The sequence below is a fragment of the Felis catus genome, chromosome B3 (genome assembly GCF_018350175.1).
Source record: "Felis catus isolate Fca126 chromosome B3, F.catus_Fca126_mat1.0, whole genome shotgun sequence".
NCBI lineage: Eukaryota > Metazoa > Chordata > Mammalia > Carnivora > Felidae > Felis > Felis catus.
In genome coordinates, this window is record NC_058373.1 from 80,994,666 (window position 1) to 81,020,989 (window position 26,324).

General features: G+C 34.6%; 1 protein-coding gene across 7 annotated transcripts in view; it reads right to left on the reverse strand.

The window, feature by feature from the left end:
- Window positions 1–26,324, reverse strand: part of HEATR5A (HEAT repeat containing 5A) — a 122,398-nt gene that overhangs the window by 69,183 nt on the left and 26,891 nt on the right. For 6 of the 7 annotated variants that reach the window (XM_011283176.4, XM_045059756.1, XM_019832903.3 and 3 more), the window contains 10 exons: window positions 23,989–24,149; window positions 22,581–22,836; window positions 21,810–21,965; window positions 19,959–20,209; window positions 17,693–17,804; window positions 13,385–13,537; window positions 12,298–12,397; window positions 8,703–8,812; window positions 4,300–4,463; window positions 4,033–4,208 (listed from right to left, as the gene is read on the reverse strand). In XM_011283176.4, coding sequence (XP_011281478.1) covers window positions 4,033–4,208; window positions 4,300–4,463; window positions 8,703–8,812; window positions 12,298–12,397; window positions 13,385–13,537; window positions 17,693–17,804; window positions 19,959–20,209; window positions 21,810–21,965; window positions 22,581–22,836; window positions 23,989–24,149 — 1,639 coding nt within the window. The remainder of the gene's footprint in view (window positions 1–4,032; window positions 4,209–4,299; window positions 4,464–8,702; window positions 8,813–12,297; window positions 12,398–13,384; window positions 13,538–17,692; window positions 17,805–19,958; window positions 20,210–21,809; window positions 21,966–22,580; window positions 22,837–23,988; window positions 24,150–26,324) is intronic. The other variant, XM_045059755.1, reaches the window with a different exon arrangement.

Below are 26,324 nucleotides of genomic sequence, written 5' to 3' on the forward strand. Positions count from 1 at the left end.
GGAAGGTGTCTATGGTGAAAATTTCTAGTATTGTGAACCAGAACTATGCTTTTTCTCTTTCTCCATCAACTCACAATCTATAACATTTTACAGCATTTATAGCAGTGGTTCTCACCCTGGCTGCATGTCAGAATCACCTAAGGAGTTTTTAAATTTTCAATACCTAACATATATGCATACCATACTATTATTTTTATTTATTTTGAAAAAGAGAGTGATATAAAGAGAAAGAGAGAGAGAGAGAGAGAGAGAGAGAGAGAGAGAGAATGCCAAGCAGGCTCCACAATGTTAGTACAGAGCCCTGATGCAGGGCTCAATCTTAATGAACCGTGAGATTGTGACCTGAGTGAAACCAAGAGTCAGAAGCTTAAGGGACTGAGCCATCAGGTGCCCCACATACCATACTATTAAATCAGAATCTACAATTTAAAAAGTTGTCCATATGACTGCAACGTATTGTCAAGGTCAGAACAACCTTCAGGTAAATTAAGTAATTCATTCTTTGGATGTAGGTGCAAAATGTTTGAAAGTAACTACAAACAACACAAGCACAAGAACAATCACAGTTTTTTTCTATATAAAATTATCTTAACACTCTAGAAATTTAAACATTTTAGTCATTTAAAATTACCAATGCAAAGTTTTCTTACTTTTAAAATCCTATAGTCAAAATAGAGAAAAGCAACTGACTTAAAGACAACTTAATTTCTACGTGCATAAATAAAATATGAAAAATGTATTTCTAATCTTAGGGCAATCTCTTGTTATAAAAGAATTTCTTTTAAGCTGTTTAAACACAAAGCTAACCTCAATGACAACAAAATGCTTTGAAATATTCAGCTGTTGGTTGTCAAATATAGTACTTTGATTAAAAACATTTTTTTTCTCTAGAAATGTAAATATACAGCCAAAAGAAAAAAGGGTACGCATTTTTAACAAGTGTCATATCTGGACAACAGGAAATGAGAAACTTAACTTTCTTATTTAAGTAGTTTCTCTCCTCTGGTCCTCTAATGACACCCAATGGTGACTGTTAATGGATGCTTATGACTCACTTTTTGTATCTGGGATCCTGCTAGACCACTTCCTTTAAAAATCTCCAAAGTACTGCCTACTATTTTTTTTTTTTTTGATGTTTATTTATTTTGAGAGAGAGAGAGAGAGGAAGAGAGAGAGAGGGAGACAGAGGATCTGAAGCAGGCTCTGTGCTGACAGCAGACAGCCTAATGCAGGGCTCAAACTTATGAACTGTGAGATCATGACCTGAGCTGAAGTCGGATGCTTAACCAACTGAGTCACCCAGGCAACCCTGCCTACTATTTTTATTCAGTTAGACTCTAAACACAGTATGTTTTGCTTTTACCAGGTCTCAATATTTTTATTAAACAAAACCTCCCCTCATTAAATATATATTCATTCTATATACTATTTTAGTCCAGGTGAGGTTAAAGAAACTTAGTATAAAGTTAATTAAATTTTAAACAGAAGTGAAAAGCCATTTTCCTAAACTGCAAATGGGCAATAACTCTTAAAAAAAAAACAACAACAAAAAAAAACCCAAAACCCAAAAAACAACTTCTCTGAGAGTAATATAATTAATTTTTTACTTTTGTTAAAAATTTTTTTAAATGTTTATTTATTCTTGGGGGGGGGGGGAGGAGCAGAGAGAGGGAGACACAGAATCCGAAGCAGGCTCCAGGCTCTGAGCTGTCAGCACAGAGCCTGATGTGGGGCTCGAACTCACGAACCACAAGATCATGACATGGGCCAAAGCCAGATGCTTAACTAACTGAGCCACGTGACTGAGCTTGGTGGGAAGTAACCATGCACCCTATAAAATCAATTTTTTAAAAGGAAAGTTTGGAAGATGTATATTCTTTTCTTTTTTACTTTTTGTCTTAGATCTATCAAAAAGAGTTAGTGGAGCCATTTAAGAACATGCTTAATTTAAATATTTTACCTACAAGTTTCATCAATGCAATTACTACTGTAATAACCCAAATTAATTATTTTAAATTGTACGCTCTATAACACAGTACAGTTACAGACTAGTTCAACTCCCATCCTCTCTATCAATTCTTTGCTTATTCCAGACTACTGTGATTTTCCTCTCATCTTTTAGTGCTATGACATTCATTTCTAATTTAGTCATAAGTTGTCTAAATACCGTAAGTTTATGGTTACAGTATACACAGGGAGCTATTGGCTATAAATAAATTTGGGAAAAACACCATGTTTTGAAATTTAAGTTCTGGAAAGACATCTCAAAGTGTGTGTGTGTGTCTATCTTATGATACTGAGGAAATACCACCATCATTTTCAATAAAATGACATGAGACTATTAAAACTGAACATAAAGTTTATTCACTTTTCAATCCCCTGAAAGTAAAGTATCTAAAGACCTGTTTCAAAAATGTGTTGTCAGGGTCACATAGTTTATAGAGCATGTGACTCTTGATCTTGGGGTCATGAGTTCAAGCCCCATGTTGGACCTAAAGCTTACTTTAAAAAGAAAACAAACAAAACCCAAAAATGTGTTGCTGATAAGATTCAAATATTTTTGTTAATGTTCGTCAAAGAGAGTAAATTCTCTACCTAATTGGTATTCTCTGGAAGACATAACTAGATAAAAATGATACAAAAGCTATGATCTAGTTACATGTATTATTTTTAGTTTAGCATGCCAGAAGCAGAGAGGAAGAAAGAGAGGGTGAGAGGCAGTGGGGTGAGGGAGAGAGGGAGAGAGAAAGAGAGCAAAGGGAAGGACGGAGAGAATATGAATAAATGAGGATACTTATTAATTTGTAAATTGTTAAACAGCATAGCCTATAGGAGACATTCACATCACATTTAGTGTCTCACAGAATTTCCTGAATACTAGATACAAGTAGTGTTTTTTGATTTCCATGAAAGGTATTACTTCAGTTATCAAAAGAAACTGTCATTCTCAATAAGAAACCATTTATTAGCCTGTGATATTTCAAAACTGAAGTTTACTTTGAGTGGACAGAAATCTACCAAACTGAAGACTAATCAATTTTAATCTAATTTTTGAAATCCACGAAACTATAATGGCTCCACAAAACCTCCAAGGTAAGAAAGCCTATGAGACCTAATCTAAGCAGAAAACCTGTGTTCTTTTTTGTAACAATAACTCATAAATCAAAATTTTTTAATTTTTTTTAAATAAAAAAAACCTTTTAAAGTTTATTTATTTATTTTTGAGAGGGAGAGAGCACACATGAGCAGGGAAGGGGCAGAGAGAGAGTGAGAGGAAGAATCCAAAACAGGCTCCATGCAGATAGCACCATGCAGGGCTCAATCTCATGAACCATGTGATCATGAACCGAGCCAAAACCAAGAGTCAGACACTTAATCAAATGAGCCACCCAAGTGCCCCTAAATCAAAATTCTTGTATCAATGAGTTTTTTAATTTGTATTTTCATTTGTATTGTCGGTGAAGTATTATATCACAACAGAGCTTAGCAGTTTTCAGTTTAACTGAATTTAATTTATTGATTTAACACTTATTAGGTATTAGCCAGGTGAATTATTAAACAAGAGCCTTGATCTCACTTTTACTTGTCATCTGTAAGAAATCTTTTATAGTGGGGTGCCTGGGTGGCTCAGTGGTTAAATGTCAGACTCTTGATTTTGGCTCATGTCATGATCTCACAGTTCATGGTATTGAGCCCTGTGTCCCGCTCTGCTCTGGCAGCACAGAACCTGTATAGGATATTCTCTCTCTCTCTCTCTCTCTCTCTCTCTCTCTCTCTCTCTCTCTCTCTCTCCCTCTCTCTCTCTCTCTCCTTCTCTCTCTGCCCCTCCCCTGGTCACGGGTACATGCACATGCATGACTCTCACAAACATTAAAAAAAATCTTTTATACTAATGAGAACTTCTGACAATATTTTTCTTACGCACCAGTTCTATTACATATTCACTGAACCAATTACCAACTCTTAAATATTATATTTCAGGGTAAGTGAACAATTTAATTCAGGATAAGTGAACTACTAAAGATGGTTTACCTTTGAGCTTCTCCCACATGAGCACATACAACTCCAAAGAGCTTGACTGCAGAGCTAATAACTGATAGTACTGGAGGGAGGGGCTTAGGCACTGAATCTCCCAATACATCTTTCTCATAAATAGCATAAGGGTCATACTCCAAACTTCCACAAGCAATACCATTACCAAGCAGGAGCTAAAAACAAACAAACAAAAATATATATATAAAATTAAAATGACTGTTCACAGAATGAATCAACCCAAGAGTCAATGGAAAATCACTATACCTGTTCTTCAATAAATCTATGGTCAGTTTCTTGTAGCAAAGGACTTAATATCACAAGATCATCCCTATGACAGAGGGGTGGAAGTAAAAATGCAGATGCTGCCACCTGTATATCAGAGGCAGTCAAGTCAGCAGCCAGCTCTTTGAGGATGGCACAAAGGTTTCCTGTTGAGTTAGAGAAATCAGCAATTAGCAATTTAGTAAAAGCAGTTAACCAATTAGAGTACAGGGTTAAAAAAAAAAAACAAGCAGAACTTTAATCTACACATCAGCCAACTTTAATCTATCATAGCCAAAGATGACGTATATCATCCTTGAAAAATGCCCTACAAACAAATGGCTCAACTATGTGTTACTGGTCACAAGGCTAAGAATACACACTGAAAAGACATCTCAAAGTATGTGTGTATATACCTTGTGATGCTGAATAAATACTACCGTCATTTTAAATAAAGTGACATGAAGTACAAAAATAGAATTAAAAAAGATGAATATAAAAGCAGATAAATTACATTTGTTTAAAAAAAAAAACACAGCCTAAAAAAAATTTATGAACATTAGACACATTTTCATTATGGAAAATTTCAAACATATACAAAAGCAAACATAATAGTATTATGATACCCCTCCCCACCACCTCAGCATCTTGACCAGCTGGATCAATTTTGCTTCACCTATACCTCCATCTACTATCTCACCACCTCTCATATTATTCTGAAGCAAATCGTAAAAGGATTTCATTTCATCTATAAATATTTCCTTGTGTATCACTGAAAGTTAAGGACATGAGGTTATTTGTTCTGAACAAGTTTCTACAGTCTGAGTTTTTGTGATTATCCCCTCCACTGCAGCTTAATTTGTTCCTATATTGTCTGTATTGTTTTGTAAATTAATAATTTGGAACTTGAATCCAGAAAGGATTCATTTTATTTGTGTTTTGGGGGTCAACCTAGTTCACAGGTGGCATTGCAATCTTCTCTAAGACATGAGAGAGTATATGGTTGTCTCTCTTATATGTACATTTTGATAAATTTGTCCATTATCACATTAACCTAATTACCATTTCAAACATATTTACAACTAAATAAATAGTTTCTCTATTTCTCACTTATGTTTTTAAAGATTTTTTTATTTTTAAGTAATCTCTACACCAAACATCAAAGTCAAACTTAGAATCACGAGATCAAGAGTCACACACTCCATGGACTGAGCCAGCCAGGCCCCTCCATTTCTCATTTAAAGTGACAGCTCACCTAAAGGTCCCTAAACAAAGTACACTTAAGGATGATTCCATTTTCTTTTATATTTTTTTCAAAGTTTATTTTTATTTATTTTGAAGAGAGAGAGAGACAGCACAAAGTTGTGGAGGGGGCAGAGAGAGAGAGAGAGAGAGAGAGAGAGAGAGAGAGGGAGCGAGCATGCAAGAGAATCCCAAGCAGGCTCTGGGCTATCAGCACAGAGACAGATGTGGGGCTCGATCTCACAACCATGAGATCATTACCTGAGTAGAGATCAAGAGTCAGACACTTAACCGACTGAACCACCCAGGCACCCCAAGGATGATTCCATTTTAAAATGCGGATATGCTTTTTTAATAGACATACATCACTGACTTTGTGACGCTAATGAGGAGCAATATCTAGTGTAGAGAATATTAAAATACTTGAAAGGGGATTCATAACAATACTGAATAGGAAATAAAAACTAAGAACCCAATTTTTACTAGACAAGCCTCAGAAAACTAAGTCACTCTCGTGAGAAAAATCTGCATCTGCTGAACAACCACAAAGAAAAGTCATATAAATTCTTAAATAAGTCCCATGTAACAAAAACAATTTCCTACTATGTCTTGTAAACTTACCTTCTGACAACCCACTGTACCAAGTGATATCATTAGAACTTTAAGCTTCTGTTTTGTGGAGTGACCAGGTGGCTCAGTTGGTTAAGCAAATGCTCTTGATCTCAGCTCAGGTCACGATCTCGCAGTTCCTAGGAGCTCTACACTGGGAACTGTGCAGTCTATTTGGGATTCTCTCTCTGCCCCTTTCTTTCTAAGCTCCTCCCCTGCTCATGCTCTGTCTCTCAAAATAAATAAAATCTTAACACAATAAACTTCTGTTTTGTTTCTTGCCATATTTTCTGAGATAATTAGATATATACTTTAAAGACTACTACTTCCTTTTGTGTTAAATATTTAGAAATTACTATAGGTTATTATTGTATGATGAGCCATTATTTTAAGTGTCAATTGATATTTTAATGGTAAAGTTCTGATTGTTATGCTCCATGCACATTTATCTATTAAATAGATATCTATTAAAAAGAGTACCATTAAAAAAAAAAGTCTTTAAGGAAAAAATTCTTAATTTTATTTCTATAGTTTTAAAGATAGAAAAAAGCGAAGAAATGGCAAATTACTATTTTTGGTTGAAACAAAACTATTAATACCACCATATTTTCATTTTTCTATTAACTAATTTCTTCTTTAAGTCATGTTAGAAAAATAGATACACTTGAAACTGATAAAGAGGGTAAATTCAGATTCTATTTTTCAAGAAGTTTAGAGTAATTTCCAACTTTGTCTTCCTGTGAACACTCTGTAACTAATTTAAAATCTATACATGTGTATATCTGTTATTTCTTTAGGAATTCTGACTGCATTCTCAAACTCCAATTCTGAGAAAAAAAGCACAAGACTTTGTTCTTCTCTTTAAGTCCTTATAGGGCAGACTTATATTATCATCATTAGAAGATACACTGCAGATCTTAAATTGATATCTTGGTATTCATAGATATTTAATCAAGATTGAAAAATAAGTCAATTTCTGTCATCTGTAGTTTGAAACTAAACTCCAAAATATGGTAAAATTGATATGTCTAAAGGGAATTGCTTTTGCCAGAAGTTGACAACTATCTGGTATGGAACATAGAAATTATCCCTAGGGCTTTTATTAGATATCTAGGAGGTAAATACTTTTATGTAGTAAGAGATAGCACACAATGAGACAGACTTATCATTAAGCCTTGACTGTTAAGTCTTTTGTAGGTTACTTATAAACAGTATACAGCACAGCATGAAGCATATCTATAATCGTGATTCCATTATTTACTGCATATATGTTCTTGAGTTGGTTTTTTTATAAATTTGCTGTACCTTTTCCTGTCTAATGAGGAAAATGTAACTAGCTCATTGTATTATGCTAAGATAAATGAAGTAAATAATATATACAATCTCTACCACAGTGTCTGCCCTACAGAAATGATTCTTTTGATACAGTCCTTGGGAAATGACAATGTACCCATCTTTTTCCAGTTCTTCTTTTACTAAATGATTACTTTATCATCAAATATTTTGCTAGGTACATTTGTGAACCAGGAAGAGAGGCAGTGGGAACAATACCATTCACATAATAATAAAGGCCAAAACAGAAATTACAAGTTTTAAGTTTGAACTAATGTGGTATATATTATACTGCATTTATTTGCAGAATAAGGATATAAGCCAATAGAAGTATTTTTACAGGAAACAGATTTGAAAGTCATAATCAACTTAATTATTAAGACTCTTAAAACAAGCATCTTGAGTATTTGGCAGTAGCAATATATTTTCTTAAAACTGTGCTTTAGATTTACAAGAAAGCTTTTAGGACTATTTTAAAATAGGGGCAAGTTTATTTTATGAATCATAGTATGCCAGTAATCTAAAGTTGTATTTGAACCCAATAAAGGCAAAACCTATACCCTAAACATTATAAAATCAATCATATCTTGGTAGTTCAGTATTTTTGTAAATGTTTATTTTTGAGAGAGAGCACAAGTGGGGCAGGGGCACAGAGAGAGGGAAACAGAGAATCTGTCTTCTACAAGTGGGCTCTGTGCGGACAGCAGCGAGCTGGATCTGGGGCTCAAACTTGGAAAGCACGAGTTCATGACCTAAGACAAAGTTGGATGCTTAACCACTGAGCCACCCAGGTGTCCCTTGGTAGTTGAGTATTAAACTTCTATCTGGGCAGAGTGAAGAATAGAATAGTGCAACATAATATGTACAGCAGAAAATCACTATAGAAGGAAACTAGGAATGGCCAAATGTCTAATAGACTTACATTATATATTCTGTACCAAAGACCAGAGTAGAATCAAGACCAATCTTTGTGACTCATTCTCTTCCACACAGTGGAACTAGGGTCTTTTTTTCCCAGAGGAGAAAAGAAAGTAAGACATTATTTACTATATAATGGTGAACACAATGGCTAAGATTGAACTCCCTAAACCTCCTAGAAGTAAGACACTAAATAAATGCCGTATCATTCATTCATTCATTCATTCATTCATTCATTCATTCAGGTATTACTTTCCAGGCACTGTCCTGGCCACAAACAAAACATTTTGGTTTAAAGCACATACCTTCATAGGTTTCAGGAGGTAATAAAATCAATAAATCATAAAGCCTCTGTCTATAAACTAATGATGGTGTTTTCAAAGGACTTCCATATGCTTTTAGCACTGAAGAAAGCCTTAAAGTAAAAGAAAAAGTGTATTTTAAGTACATAAGTTATACAACATATAAACACCGAACAGGCTGACATATAAATGCAAAATAGCTACACATATTATTAGTAAACATAAGTGCTCCTTTTATGTTTCTTTTTTTCCTTTTTTTTTTTTTAAGTTTATTTATTTATTTTGAGAGAGAGAGCACACACAAGGGAGGGGGTGAGGGAGAGGGGGAGGGAGAGGGGGAGGGAGGGGAGAGAGAGGGAGAGAGGAAGAGAGAGAGGGAGAGAGAGAGACAGACAGACAGACAGACAGACAGAGAGAATTTCCAGCAGGCTCCAAGCCACCCAGTGCAGAGCCTGATGTGGGGTTTGAACTCATGAATTGTCAGATCATGACCTGAGTTGATACTAGGAGTCAGACACTTCACTGACTGAGCCACCCAACTGCCCCTTATTTAGCTTTAAATGGTAGTAATCTAGTTAACACATGTGGGGAGAGAATATAAATAAGTATTATAAAGGGAAAAATCCAGAAGAATCTAAAAATAAATGTTTAATACAGGAGAGTTTAGCAAGGTGGCTGGATATAATCTTAATTACATTTTTATATAATAGCAATAAAGAAATTATACATACATACACTCTCCCACTACCACATACTTAATTGATAACTGCAATGAAAAATATAAAGTATCTGGGAATAAATTTTTAAAAAGACTATTTGTAAATTAGTGAAGTAGAGGAAATATACAGACCTAAGTACTTTCTCAATTTGTTTAAGAAAAATAACAAAAGGGGTTTGTATGTTTTAACTTAGAGGAAGCAATCATTTATGCAACAAAAAAACTTATTATATTTTATCACCTAATAAAATACTATTTTAAAAAAATTCTTGGGGTGCCTGGTTGGCTTTAGAACATGTGACTGTTGATCTTGGGGTTGTGAGTTCAAGCCCCACGTTGGGTGTAGAGCTTGCTTACTTACTTACTTACGAAAACAAACAAGCAAAAAGACATATACAACTTTCATAGAAAAAAATTATAACTTGTAGAGGACCTCAATAATAGGAAATGTGTTGGGGCGCCTGGGTGGCGCAGTCGGTTAAGCGTCCGACTTCAGCCAGGTCACGATCTCGCGGTCCGTGAGTTCGAGCCCCGCGTCCGGCTCTGGGCTGATGTCTCGGAGCCTGGAGCCTGTTTCCGATTCTGTGTCTCCCTCTCTCTCTGCCCCTCCCCCATTCATGCTCTGTCTCTCTCTGTCCCAAAAATAAATAAACGTTGAAAAAAAATAATAATAGGAAATGTGTTTGATTATTGTAAAAATACCAATTATCTTCAAATTTATCAATAGACTCAATGTAATTCCAATTAAATTTCAACAGCCTACCATCAGAAGTGTTAAGAAGGGTCAAATTATGCCTAAAAATGAATAAGGCCAACAAGCTTGCTTTAACAGATACTAAAATTTACTAGATAATGTGGTACTGGCCCAGAAAAGGGCAAACATACCAGTGGAACAAAACAGAGAACATGGAAACAGACCATGTATACAGGAATACAATACATGACAGATGAATGGCAACTGCTGGAGCTAGTGTGGATTCTTTAGTAAAGAATGGGACCATTTGTTATCCATATTAAAAAGTAAAGGGGCGGCTGGGTGGCGCAGTCGGTTAAGCGTCCGACTTCAGCCAGGTCACGATCTCGCGGTCCGTGAGTTCGAGCCCTGCGTCAGGCTCTGGGCTGATGGCTCGGAGCCTGGAGCCTGTTTCTGATTCTGTGTCTCCCTCTCTCTCTGCCCCTCCCCCATTCATGCTCTGTCTCTCTCTGTCCCAAAAAAAATTAATAAACGTTGAAAAAAAAAATTAAAAAAAAAAAAAAAAAGTAAAATGAAATTGGATCCCTACCTCACTCCAAACACAAAAATCAATTCCACATGGATTAAAGACTTAAATGAAATGTGAAAGACAAAACCTTAAATATTTTAGAAATATAAGAAAGTAATTTTATAAATCTGAAGATTTTTTAAACCAAAAGACAGAAAGTACTAACCAAAAAGTAAAAGATTGATAAATCTGACAGTTAATGTCTGTTCATCAAAAAACTATTTTACCTAAAAATAAAAGACATGCATGAATACGGATTTCCTAGAAGGGGACATACTAAGGAATAATAAATATATAAAATGACAAATAATTAGGAACCAGATATAGAAATTAAAATCATAATGAGATACCAACTTATATCTACTGGAAAGCTAGAAATGATGTCTGAGTAAATGTTAGTGAAGAACTGGAGCAAAGGATACTCGCATATACTATTGGCATAAATATACAAGAATTCTGGAAAATATGTAATTTGGATATTTCACTGACAGAATTAGGATAAGTTATATACTCACACAATTAAATATTATATAACAATAAAAATGAATGAACTTACTCATAGACGAAGTTGAGAAACATGATGAGTTAAAAAAGTTAAGTCTCAGAAACAGTATTCTATATGCCTGATCAAAACCAAGCAAAACTAAACTAAACACTGTTTAGGGAAGCATATATATATGTGATATACTTTCTGAAAATGCAAAGGAATGACAACTATAAAATTCAGGACAGTGATTACCTCTAAAGTAAAGAGTAAAGAATGGTGTTAGAAAGGAAGTCACAGATAACTTCAATAGTATTGCTAATGTTCCAGTTTAAGGGTAGCTAACACTGGCCCATCATCTGTTTTTGTAAATTAAGTTTTACTGGAACACAGCCACATTCACTCATTTATAGATTATCTATGACAGCTTGAGTACAACAGGGTTGAGTAGATCTAACAGAGACTGTATGGCCTGCAAAGCCTATAATGTTTATAATCTGGCCCTTTACAGCAAACATTTGCTAATCCTTCCTCAGGTTGTGTTGGATTCACAGTGTTCATTTTATTATTATGCTTTGTAAGCCAGACCTTAAATGTATTTTTGTGTAATACACTAAATTTTATATCATTAAATACTTTCTGGAAAAACTTTCTTTAAACTATACATTATATTAATTTGGAAATTACAAGTGCTCTTGACATATATTGGATTTTCTTTATGTTTTCTTATATGTTTAAGTCGAATGTATGAAAAATAAAAACAACAAAAAACTAAAACTATTAACAAGCATCTGGTTCTTATGAACACAGAATAGCACTAACAAACCAATAAAATGCATACCTGAAAAGGTTAACAGGCTTAATATTTAATTTCTTGGTTAAATCTTACTGTTTGGAAGATACAATATCCACCAAGTAACTTTCCTTCCCTTTTAATATGTATTTTTCTTTCAAGATCCTAGCCTAAAAAAAAAAAATCACGTAACTAAATGTTTGCCTTCCACTGCAAAAGGAAAATCATTCACCAACCATTCAAACTTGGCCTTATTAATGTACTAAACAGCTATTAACACAATCCCACAGTAACTGACTGCTATTAAAAAATTTTATCATATCTAAATAGCAGATCCTTACTGAGTTAGCAAATCCACAGCACAAGGAAGTGGTGGAAGAAGACGCTGAATTACTTCCCCAGTAAGGAGATCACCACAGTGGGAAACAAAACTCTTGACAGCTGAAAAATAGAACAGATTTTTATTTGGCAGAGTGTAATGAACCATGAAAAAAAGCATTCAAGTATGGTACAGTATTCTGAATTTTTATTAGAGGAATAAAGAAATGTGCTAAAAACAAAAAATTCTTGCAACTCTAGTACAAAGAGGAAGCTAGGGTCTTTTACCTCTAATCAAGCTGGAAAAAAACCCAAAAAACAAAAAAAGCCAAAAGCCAAAAAACAAAAACCAAACAAACAAAACAGTTCCTAGAATCACTGAAGGAGGCCAAAAACCAAGTTAACAAAATGCTGCTTTCCTGGGGTTTACTCAGCTTCTGAGCTAAATTAGCTCAGAACCTCAAGTTTGCCAGTTCTACACTAATTATGCAAAACTATGATGACATTTGAGTCAACAGTGCTGGGTTCTAATAGGTGTTACCTGAAACACAAGTTTTCAGAAGGAGTTACTTCATATGTAGAATAAAATGAATATTTTAAAGTTAGACTGAGTTTCAAGATGAATTTCAAAACAGTCTTCATTTTTTAAGGGTAAAAATGCCATGAATAAACAAACAAAACCAAAATCAATGTTTCCATGTCTTTCCAGAAATACTTTCTTCCTTAGTTCAAATATTCATGGTAGATGCTATTTTTAAATGGTTCATATACTATGGGAGGGTACAACTTTCATACACAAAAAACTAAATGGAAACTGTACTTAATTAAATCCAATCCTAGTATTTCTAAAAAGAGGAATGAATGCCTACTAAAGACAAAGCAATCTTGACAGTTCTCAGTTGGATTACATCTAAGAAAACATGCATTACCCTAAGGATCAGAGCTCTAACTTTGGTTTATCGTACATTTGTTATAATCACTAACTAATTATATACAATTACAAAAATATCCTAAGTAGATATTTCCACCATTAAAGATATAAACACATGAAAAGTTAAAGAGTGGGAAAAAGCCAAAGGAAAGCGAGAAAGCAAACCAAACTTGACCTACCACAGAGCGCACCAGCTCGTCCTTCCAAGGTTACCTGCCATGTAAATGAATCTCCTCTGCTCTTTTCTGTTTCTAGATCTTTAGGAGACAATGGAAAGACACACTTCCACAACAGCAGAACTCGAGCAAGGTGATGACTGACAACTGCAGGACCTGTAATTTATTTAACTTGTCACTTATAAAAAAAACCCAAAGCGTTAATCTTTAAATTCAATTAATAAGCAGGAACTTCTCTCTTCAAATAAACGTATTTTAATCCACTACTGCAATTTGCCCCTTTTCTTAACTTCTGTTTCCAATAAATGTGCTACTTCTGAAAGAATTGCTATCTAAAGTACTGTGGATTACAGAGAGAAGAAACAAGGAACAGTAGAGTATGGGCTCTATGGTCACCTCTTTTACTAGTGCTGTGACCTGTAGATTTGGTTTTTTAACTATGAAATGAAGGTAGCACTACCTACATTACTTGTCTCCGAGGGTTTGTCATATCTAAATGATAGCGCACACTTCACAGTACTTTGAAGAACTGTACTGTATCGTGTAAATCCAAGGTACTACTGTTTGGGTAACAAATAACAGTGTATACTGACAGTAATGCTAATTTTTGAAAGCAACTTGTTCCAGGCCAAAAATCAGATGTGATATATCTGATAGGACTTAAAAAAAAAAAAAACAAAAAACAGGGGCGCCTGGGTGGCTCAGTTGGTTGAGCGTCTGACTTTGGCTCAGGTCACAATCTCACGTCCGGTCCGTGAGTTCGAGCCCCGTGTCGGGCTCTGGGCTGATGGCTCGGAGCCTGGAGCCTGCTTCCGATTCTGTGTCTCCCTCTCTCTCTGCCCCTCCCCCGTTCATGCTCTGTCTCTGTCTCAAAAATAAATAAACGTTAAAAAAAAAATTTAAAAAAAAACAAAAAACAAAAAACAAAAAACAAAAAAAACTTCAGGTCAGTAACATTTATGAAATGAGAGATCATAAATAAACTCAGTCATGAAAGGTAACGTACAATGATATCATCTCACTTGATAGCGTCAAATTAAGAAAAAAGAAAAACTAGTTAGTACAAAAAAACAAACTCACAGCTTTTCTCCCAAAGTTATTTTCTTTAAAATTACAAGTTATCTTAAAGTATCTTATAAGTATTCCTTTTTTATTATTCCCATGCTGTGCACTGTATGTTTTTCCTCTGTAGTAAGGCAACATAACCTAGAACTAGTAACAATGGCCTCTAGAAAACCACCAGGTTAATACCCTGGTCCATCCAACTTACTAGCTGTGTAAACTTGGGTAAGTTAACCCTTTTGTGCCTCAATTTCCTCATCTATAAATGGAGTAATAATTGCATTTATTTCACTGGACCCTTTCCAAGGCTTATATGAGCTTATATATCAAATAGTGTTTCACTCATGATAACTATTTATATGATGTTTGACATTAAGCAATTATCATTCAAAATTTGCATATGAAGAGATGAGCTAAAGGCAAAATGACAGGGCAACTGCAAGCCAATCTTTTTTTATGCTTTTGATTTATAGTAGATTAAAATTGAATTAATTTCTTCATTTTTCTTCTGACCTTTTTGGGAAGAAGCCATATGCTAACTTCTACAGCGTAATTCAAAACAAGCATAATTCTTTACTCTTTGCTCATTACCTTCTTTGATGAAGTAGTACTAAAAAAAACCCCAAGCATTGTAATAAAAAAGGAAATCAGAATAAGGCCATTAAGAGTAAGTTAACCATAAGGTTTGTGTGTGTGAATACATGTATATGCACACACACACATTCTACATATACTAGGCTGTGAGAAAAGAGGAAATTCCGAAGGGAAAATTTAGTCAGAAAAAAAAAAAAAAAAGTGTAGCGTCACTGAAAATACCCACAGTTGACAAGTTTCATATATATTTGTCATTACATCCTTAAGATATCTCACTAATTCAGTAGTGAACAGTGCCTCTTTCCCACAATGTCATTTCAGAGACATATATGAATTAACTTAATAAAAATGAGTACATAGTAATTACAAAGAGAATACATAAACAAGAGTAAGTTTATTCACACCAAGAATAATGTACCTAGCAAAAACTACACACTTTATCATTCACAGATCTATAAGCCATGTAGATGTCTACAGGTGAATCCAAGTTATTTCAGGTGGTATCAGATAAAGTGGGAAGTGTAACAAAAAAAGTTTTAAAAATGCTGTAGTTTACATCTGAGGAACCGATTTGAATGTGGTCTATTTGAGTTTATATTAGTTCAGAATAGTGAATATATTTACAGTGATGGAAACTGTTAATGGTAAAGGAAATGCTGAAAATGTAAAAAAGGTGTTAAAACTTCAAGGCAAAAATTAATGAAGCACTCAGATGGTCTACAAACCATTTCCCACAAAAAAGAATGAACACTCCTTGGAAAATGACTGGTTGCAAGCCTGGAGCAGAAAATGTAATGTAAAAGCTGGGACATCTTGTTATGCCAAAAGTAAACATGTTATCAAAGAATACCAGGTTCATGTCAAAAGGATACATGAACCAGCCTGAAGGGGCTTTCACTGACAATTTGAGGATCAAAAGGAATATGACTGCAATGGACTGAAACACATATATAAAAATCTATGAGTTCATAATGATACTTAAGAGTAAAAACCTCACTGACACCTTTGACAGCTGCTAGGTTATTAGCAATATATTCTAAAAATTGATAATAAAGGTAAATAATAATACATAAAACAAGAGATTAAAGCCCAAGAAAACACAGTAATTAACAATATCGATTTAAAATTTTAATCCTTTTTTGTATGTTGACTATGATTATGCAGTAAAATATGATATACTAATAATCTCTTTAAAAGAGAAGGGATTTCTTGTAGTCATCTTCCAATGGAATTACTTTGTTCTGAAAAGTTTTGTTCATTGAAATATTGCACTAATTAAGTAGTTTATTTTCTCCTTTAATTAACCAAAATCATCAATATGGCAGGCAAGAAACACCCAGTAAAAAGCAAATAAAAGTTTGACCACATTATCCCCATCACATGGTGAAATGATGACCTATGCCAGGGGCCTAATTTTCTGTAATGGGTTAGACAGTAAACATTTTTGGCTTTGCAAACCACATAGTCTCTGGCAATAACTTACTTCAGCTACTGTAGTGCTTAAAGGCCACAGACAATATATACGATAATGGTTGCGCTCTAATAAAACTTTATGTACACTGAAAACTGACTTTCATGTAATTCTCATGATCACAAAATATTTTTTTTAACCATTAAAAATGTAAACACTCTTCTTAGCTCGCAGGCTGTATAAAACACAGGGCAAGTCAAATTTGGCCCACAGGCTGAACCCTGATACAGTCCAATAAATCTCTTTAATCATCAAGAACATTATTTAAAATGGTTCTTCAATTATGATTGCTTATTTTAATTTTTTTAATTAATTTTTAAAATTAATTTAATTTTTTAATTTTTGGGGGGAGTATTCTTTTTTTTTTTTTAAGTTTATTCATTTATTTTGAGAGACAGAAAAAGAGAGAAAGAATCCCAAACAAGCTCCATGCTGAGAGCTTAGAGCCTGACACATGGCTCAAACTCATGAATCCATGAGATGATGACCAGACCTGAAACCAAGAGTCAGATACAACCGACTGAGCTATCCAGGTACTCTAATTTAAGCTCCTTTTAGATCATATTACTTCAGAGATGTCAAAATGATTTATTGGTTAAATCCAGCCAGTTTTATATCTTGGCAACAAATGATATTATAAAAGAGGGATTTAAAATGCAACTTTAATAAAGTAATAAAATTGATTTTCAAAGTTATAGGATGCAAATACAAAAGTCATGACCATAAAATACTTGCTGATTTTTAATAAATATAATGAACCCTATCCCCTTCAATTATCTTATTAGTGTTACCAATTCTCAAAACAATTACAGAATTGGATTTACAGGCTATGGTATGGTCTCTTGCCAACACTTACATTGTGGAAATTTTTTTCCCCTGAAGATGGATGTGAATGATTTTTGGAAAAGTCAGAGTCATTCAGAGTTAAGCCTGAACTGACTTATCCTAACAAGGCTCATAAATTGGTCTTGAAGAGAATTTCAAATAAGGAGATCTGAAAACATTTTGAGGAATGGAATAAATATATGGCTTCCTAAGGTGACTGCCAGAAGAAAAATGTTTGTGTAGATACTTAAATTCTGGCATATATTAAAAATTAGTCTCCTCAAATCATACAATACTTCACATTCAGAAAACACAGAGTACTTCATAATTATGTAAACCTTCCACAAGACTGTCATTACCTAATGTCATCAGAGCAGCAATCAACAACCATCCAGCCTGTGTGCGCTGGGCTGAAAGACGACTGTTTTGAGCAGCTGAACACAGCAAATCCTCTGCTAATGTCATAATAATCTATTTACATGGAGAAGAACAAGGGGAAAAAAAAGCATATCAATTTATAGGTTAATGACAAATGACAGCAACTAACAATCTCTTGAAAAATTAACCCTTACATGACAAATGAAAGTGAAAAAGTACTGTCAATCATGTAGACTATACCACAGGACAACATCATAGAGAAAACTATAAAAACTGTTAAGTTTTAAGGTTAAATACTGGCATATCAGGTTGTATACAGCAACCCTATAATTCTTTGTAGAGCACATATGATGACATTGTATAACTGTTCAAGTTAAGGTATATAGAATTTGAGTTAATTTTAGTTTTAAGCAATTACCTTAAATCTGTAATTACCAGAAAAAGTTTCATCATAGGCATCTGTCTTTTTAAAAATTTGCATACTATTTTGATATCTGAGTGGCTGAAAATCTTTCCAGAGGCAATATACTACAGAGGTTAAAAGTACTCAAAATAGTCTCGCATTGAAGTGAGTTTCACAGTAGAGTGGGATTCATAAAAATGTTTTATTTTAAAAGTCTATGAAATTGGCAGTATTGTAAAACAAAGGAGGAAAACCCAGATATTTCATATTTATGGATAATGCATACTTTTATAGTACAAAGGCCAACGTTGAGGCATCTATTATCTGAGAAAACATCTCTGTTACCAAACACCTCTAGAAAAGCAGCAAGTATTATGAGCTGGCATATAAATTTTATAAACAGGAAGGCTAGTATATTTTAAAACTAACCAAAAGAATAAAAATATAAGTAAAGCAAACCAATCAACTTACTACTAACTTAGGACTACTTGCAGCCTATATAACCAATGGGTAACACTCAATAAGAACAAGAATGAACCAATCCTTTCTGCCTAAACTAGTAAAATCTGAGGATATTAAATGTAATTAAATACATGCAATGGCAATTCTTTGCTTAGTAAGATACATATGTTAGTTTCAAATATAACTAAAATAATAAAAGAATGAATTTAAATGAATATCACCTCCCAAAGTTGTCAATCACCATACTCAAATGGTACTGGCAATCCTCAAAATAGTTTTAGAACCTCTGAAGTAACGGTATGTTCTTTTGTAAAGCCTAAACGGCAAATACAATACTAATAATGACATAAGAGTGACAGTGACAAAGCAAGGAACAATGGTGATTTATTTCTAAAAAAATACTTATATGTGTGTAAGGCCTAGATTAAAAAGGCTTTCACGGTCAAACAACATTCTCTGATAACTTATAATTCCTAGTTATTCAAACCACTGTTACTGTTTTTATTTTGATGCACACATTATCCCATCTTTGGTCAGCAGGAGGCCCTTAAGTTACCTTCTGTATTCTATTAAAATGAACACAGTAGTCTTTGATGACTTCCTTGTTCTCTGGCATGACAAGATATTTGAGGTTTATATTGTGCATTTCCTACCCCGGATCTGGAACAAGCCGTTCCTTCATGTAGCCCTGATTCCTTTTTGCTAAAATGGGTTTTGAGCCATAATCTGAGCACTGGGGGTTTTCCTTGCTACCAGGTTGTCAATGCTTTTAGGTCCTGTCACTGGACAGAGTGAGGATTTAAGTATTTTTGAAAAGAAAAAAATTATCAGGGAACAGTAATATTTTCCATTCAAATTTAACATAGGGGGCTTTTACTTCCTTGATTTTACAGCTGCAACTCTCTTTTTTTAAATATGGAAAATCTTGATTCCTAAGAACATTAACTATTTTCAAAATACTAATTTTAAAATACTATTACCAATAATACTATAATCCACAAAATTACTTTAAAAAGTTTAAGATTTGTCCTTTACAATGTGATTTTATTTTATGATATTTTTTACATGCAATTTTAAATGCACTTCTATGGCAGAGCTAAATATATAGCAAAACAAAGCCTTCAGGAACAAATTCTGTTACTAAAGGAAGATATTTCCAATAAAAAGCACAGAAAGCACTCCTGTTTAAGAGTGGGTAAAATATTTTTTACTATCCCTTCATTTTTCACAGCAATTATTCGATAATATTTAAAAATTAAGTAAGTTAGCTGACTGGTCAGAAATTTGTCCTACATGGCTTTGACTGGGTGATACACAAGACGATGATGTTTTTAGCAAAAACTGGCAATGTCATTATCATATGTGGAGAATGAAACCATTACCTTGCCCTTTCCATGAGGAATTCCTAAAGGACAATGTTTCACTGCTCCCAACAAAGCTGCCACAGCAAAACTAAAGCCAGTCACTGCTTCAGGTGAAGACTTAAGTACAGTAAGCCGTTCCAGGCAACGGTCTAAAAGAGGTGTTAGGTAAGAAGGTAATGCCACAGCAATGCAGTGTAAACACCAAGCTGCCGCTAGTCGAACAGAAATGCTAGGATGCACAATAACTGAAATGACACTGTCAAGAATACCTGGAAGGACAGGAAAAAAAGACTTAGCTCTACAGATAAACTCACTTAGCCAAAAAAAAGTCAAAAGAATAAGCAGCCACATGGATATAAAATATATTATCTTTATCAAAAGTCAAACCAGAATAGAAAAAAGACAACATAGTTATAATTTTTATTTGTAAGAATTACTTCTACTAATATGTCTCATGAAAACTGGGTTAAATTAAAACACAAAAGAAAAATTTTATTTCCTAAATAAGTCAATGTTCTGCTTTTTGATCTTGAGATCACTATTCATTTGGTACTTGGAATAAAAATTATCAAGAAATAACAAAAACACCTTGAAAAGAAATGTCACATTACGCTCCATCCTCCTCTTTTTAAAAAATCTCTTTTGGCACATTTATCTACATAATTAGTACACTTCCTATATGCCATATCACTCTTACCTGAGAATAAAATGTTAAATAAAACAGGCTTTGCTAGGTCCTCAGTAGTCTACTAGCCAATTATGAAGACAGTGGAGTACCACTACTAGTTAAGAATAAAAGTCTGTATTTGCTGTAATTCAACATACAACTTCACTGAAACATGTAACAATTCACGGTGACTACTACTTCAATAATATGGGATAAGAGCTTACAAACTAAACATAATGTAAACTTCAGTCAGCAGGAAAAACATATCACAGTCAAAGGACAAAAGCCATCCAAAGTGAGTTTTAAAAATGATTAAATAAAAGACCACATATTCTTATGATTTCATTTATATGAAATGTCCAGAATAGGCAAATCCAAAGACATAGGAAGTAGATTAGTGATTATCAGGGGCTGGGGGAAGGGAAATGAGGAGGGACTGCTAATGGGTATAGGACTTCTTAGTGTGATGAAAACATTCAGAAATTAGTGGTGGTAGTTATACAACTCTGTGAATATACCAAAACCACTGAATTGGATACTTCAAAACGGTGAACTTTTTGGTATGTGAATTATCTCTCAAAGTGATTAATTTTCTTAAAAAAATTTTTTTTGGCGTTTTTATTCATTTTTGAGAGACAGAACACTAGTGGGGTTGAGGGCAGAAAGAGAGGGAGACATAGAATCTGAAGCAGGCTCCAGGCTCTGAGCTGTCAGCACAGAGCCCAATGCGGGGCTCAAACTTATGAACCACAAGATCATGACATGAGCTGAAGTCGGACGCTTAACCAACTGAGCCACCCAGGTGCCCCTCAAAGTGATTAGTTTTCCAAGAGAGTAAGAAAATGGAGACTGCTTGAAAGGAACTTTGAGGAAGTGAATTACTTGTATCATACAAGTTTTCACTGTAGATGAGAGACAAGAATTGAGGTTTGCTTCTTTTTTCCATGTTATCTTAAATATCTCCAGAAAGGGAAACTAAGGGGGTGACTTAGAGAAAAACCTTTAATTATAAAAGAAAAAGCTGAAGTATATACTTATTTTTTTTAATTTTGATTATATACACTTCATAAAACATCTCTAACAAATCTATAATGGAATCTATAATAAATGAGCTATATGAGGGAGACTCTCTTCCCTGGAAAAAAGTTGTCTAGAGTAAAAGTAAACACAAGGTACACAGATGAGTCACAAACAACATGTACCTGAACTTGAATCTTGCAGCAAAGGTGCAGCTGTGGTGCCAAGACTGTATGTGAGATTTCCAAGTTCTTGTAGAGCACACACCAGCATATGCTGGCTGGCTGTTACATCTGTGGAGCCAAGCCGGGTCTCCACATTACTGTCACTCATCACAGCATCTGACAGAAGCAGAAGAACTAACTATGCATCAATGTTTTATTAAAATATATTGTAGGGGGTGGGTGTTAGGAGCACAAAATATAAAGGTAAAAATTAATACTTCCACTCTTCATATATGAAACCGCTAAGGCAGTTAACTGAAATACTAAAATGGGGACATGCATTAATTGAGAAAGAAATGAACCAATATAACCAATTTAGTTCAAGCAACCTGACCATCAGCCCTTAATTACTCTTACAGCAAGTCGCACTGAAAGGGAGAATTCATGGAAAACTAAAAAATATTCTAATTTTATTGGTATACGAGATAAACAGAGTGGACTTAAAATAGTACAGGAACTGACATGGATTGTTTCAAAACACTTTTATCAACTTCTAGGGGAAGACTATGAATTCTGAGGAACTATTATCACCAGCCTTTAAGACTTAACATATATATGACAGGTCTTACCAAGTGAGATAATTTATGTCTCATCTATGTATTGACAACTTTGCCCTAAAACAAATGACCTCTATTACAAAAGTGTTTTTTGTATTAATGTAGCCAGTCTAGCTTTTCTGAAAGGACAATTCCTTTAGAGCTGTTGAAACAGAATGTTGTAGTAGATCCATACCCATAACTTTCTTTAACTTCCAGATAGCCTGGCAAATATCCTTGGCAGCAGCAATTTGAGCTTTTTCTCCAAGAAGGCCTCCTATAGTAGCTCGGAGGATAAATGAAACACAACGGCGACCGCAGACAGCGTCAGTCTGAGTTTGGGTGGCTTTAGGGTGCGACTGTGACACAAGACTTAGAATATGGGAAAGAAAGGCAGCAAAATTTTTCTCTAGCCATGTTCCTCCTAGTGTTGAAACAAATACCACATAAGCCTAAAAAAGAAAAGAGTTTTATCTTCAAAATGAAATAATTTCAATTCTGTATTAATACTTTCTCTTCTACTAAACATACATAAGTTATTGTTTCTTTTTACTCTTTCCACATTTTTTGTTTGTTTATTAAGCCAAATATGAAGTACACAGTCTTTCAACTGGGATTTCATTTATGCTGCATTTAATTTGGTCAGACTGTGCAAAGTTGCAGGATAGTGAGCAGAGCCAGCCAATACGCAGGATGTGCCTCTGGCAACTCTGAACAAATTCAAGCTCTTTAAGATTCTGCACAAGAAAAGCCAAATCAAACATGAACACATTGTAAGAATTAAATATATTCCAACACCCTAACTCTAAGGGAATTTAGGTCCAGAAATGTGAAAGGAAACTTTACAGTGATGAATCACTGCTCTTTACTTGCATGAATGTTAATGGCTGGTCTTACTCCAGAGATACAAAGACAGTAGATTTCTTATGTAATCTGTTCTTTTAGAAATACTCAGTTTACAATTATACTGGGATACCTTACATTCTCAAAAACTCTAACATCTGTATACAGTATAAAACAATGAGAACATATGTGAATTAAAAACATTCACTTTGAACCATAAAGGCATTTAGAAAACAAGATAATTCAGAGACCTCTGTGTTGTTTTATTCTAAGATACTTTTCCTAGGTTTAACTTAGATTATACGCTATGATTTTTACTTAGGAGTTGAAACCACATAAAATGGAAATACAATATTACCCATACTGAGTGATACATACCTAACGTGTACCTTATATCTGAAATGTAAAAGCACACAAAAGCACAATGGAAAACATGTTAAACTACAAGACACGTGAAAGCATAAGGCCTAGAAACAAACAAAGGTTGTTTGTATTTCAAAGGAAATAAAAATTTCTATTAGGAACTAAAGACACATTGTGAGTAATAGCCTATTTCCTTGGCTTTTAGGTAACTACGGTTCTCTTACTTGTAATGTAGCTTTTAAAGAGTGTTGTAGCCTTACCATGTCTATTTTATAAATATGAGAGCATAAGTGATGACCCTGCACAGTATCATTTATGCCTGGAATATGCAAATACTAATATCCTTATTAGAGAGGCCAGTGAGCATTACACGTAGATAACTGATATGTGACTCTAACCTGAGTAACTCCAACTCGAACATCCCTACTGACTGAACTGGTTCCTTTCAGCATATCTCCACTGGCTCGAAGAAATCCTGAACTCCCACGGAGAAACCCTGTTCCTAGTAATTCCAGAACTTCCTCCAGAGATACTCTGCGCATGCTTTGACGTGAGGCTGCTATAACAAAGAACAAAACATGTGATTCGTACTTTACAGACTAAAATTTTAATGCATGACCCTGATTTGTATGATCTTGGTTAACATGTTAACTGTAACAAAAATAAACTAAAAATCCAAACAAAATGCAGAACTGACAGGACATTACATGCGTTAACACACAAAGTTATACAAGGGTTCAGAGGTCAAATCGTAACAGATTCTGAAGTATCATGTCAATGACATCTTAAACACTAAGCCACTTTGAGATTATGCCCTACTACCCTCTTTTCCACAAAGTTAAAAGGCTAACCATCCTCTATAATAAAAAACATAAACTCCCCTCATTTTCCAAAAATTCTTTTGAAATATTACATGTTAAATGTTACATGTTAACCAACATGTCCTATTTTTTAAAAATTTTCAACTGCAGGCACAACTTTTTTATCCTCAGTCTGTAGAGAAATCAAAGCTAAATATTACTAATTTGCTCAGTTGGCCCTTAGGCTACAATAATTAAGAGATTAATTAAGGCAGAATATTTACTTTCAAGTTTGTCTGCAGTTTGACATAGGTGAATTTCTACCTGTGAATATCTAGGGAATAAGAGGTCTCAGAAAAAAAAAAAAAAAAAAAGAACCCATTTTCTCCCTTTCATTCTTCTGAATAGCGATGGTCATGAGCTCTGACACCATTATTGGCTCAAGTCATACACAGTGGGGAAATAAACTTCCATTAATCAAACTTATGAACAAAAAATCTACTCCTTAGGCTAAGGAGGAAGTAACTATCTGAAACAAATGAAAATCTATATTGGCATTTGGGAGAAAAACATTAGTGAACAGTATAAAATCCGTGTCCTCATGGATCATAAATCCTAGGAAGGAAAGAATAATGAACATAATAAATGACCAAATATATAGTATACTGGGCAGTAATTAAAGCCATGCAAAAAAATAGAGCAGCTCAGGAACACTGGGGGGAAGTGTTTGTGTTTTGGTTTTTGTTTGTTTGTTTTATTTATTTTGAGAAAGAGGAGAGAGAAAGAGAGAGAGAGAGAGAGAGAGAGAGAGAGAGAGAGAGAGAACGAACATGTGGGAGAGGGAGAGAAAGAATCCCAAGCTGGCTCTGCACTGTCAGCAAAAAGCCCAATGTGGGACTTGAACAAACATGAGATCACAACCTGAGCCAAAATCAAGAGTCGGTCACTTAAATGACTGAGCCACCCAGGTGCCCCAAATGCTTGTGAGTTTTAAATAGGGTAGTCAAGGGATGCCTGGCTGGCTCAGTCGGTTAGGCGCCCGACTTCAGCTCAGGTCATGATCTCACAGTCTGTGAGTTCAAGCCCTGCCTCGGGCTCTGTGCTGACAGCACAGAGCCTGGAGCCTGCTTCAGATTCTGTGTCTCCCTCTCTCTCTGCCCCTCCCCTGCTCATGCTCTGTCTCAAAAATAAAAACATTTTTAAAAATTTAAAAAAATAAATAGGGTAGTCAAGGTAGGATTCATTGGAAAGGTGACATCTAAACATTGTTTGAGGACAGTGAGGGAATCAGGTATGCAGATATATGGAGAAAAAGTGTTCTAGGCAGAGCAAATAGGGCAAAAAGGCCTTTCAGAAGGATATGATGCCCAATGGGTTCAGAAGGATATGATGCCCAATGGGTTATATGAACAGAGCAGTGGAGGAATCTAGAATGAGACAGGCCAGAGTATAAGGATGGGGAGAGAGAAGACATTGAACCTTGGAGATCATTATTATAAGGATGTGAGTGAAGTGAGTGGGTCTAATGATGGACCTTAAGCAGAGCAGTGATATAATCTGTCACTTTGCTTCTGTGCTGAGACAAGAAAACCCACTAGAAGCAACTCAGTAATGCAAGCAAGAGACGATGGTGCCTTAGATCAAAGTGGTTGCAGAAGAGTGAAGTTGGATATACATACATATGTATTTTTAAGTTTTTATTTCAAAACTTTTCAAAAGTACGTTATAAAAAAAAGCTGCAAGAATTGTAAGATAAACTCCCGTGTCCCCTTCACCTAGAGTTACCATATTTTCCTTATCACTTTGTCATTCTTGAAGAAAACATTTATAGAACAGCACTCAATCTGAGTTTGTCTAGTATTTCCTCAGAATTTTTGGCAGGAGAACCACGTTAAGTAATGCCATAATCCTTTTCAATGTATAACATTAAAATG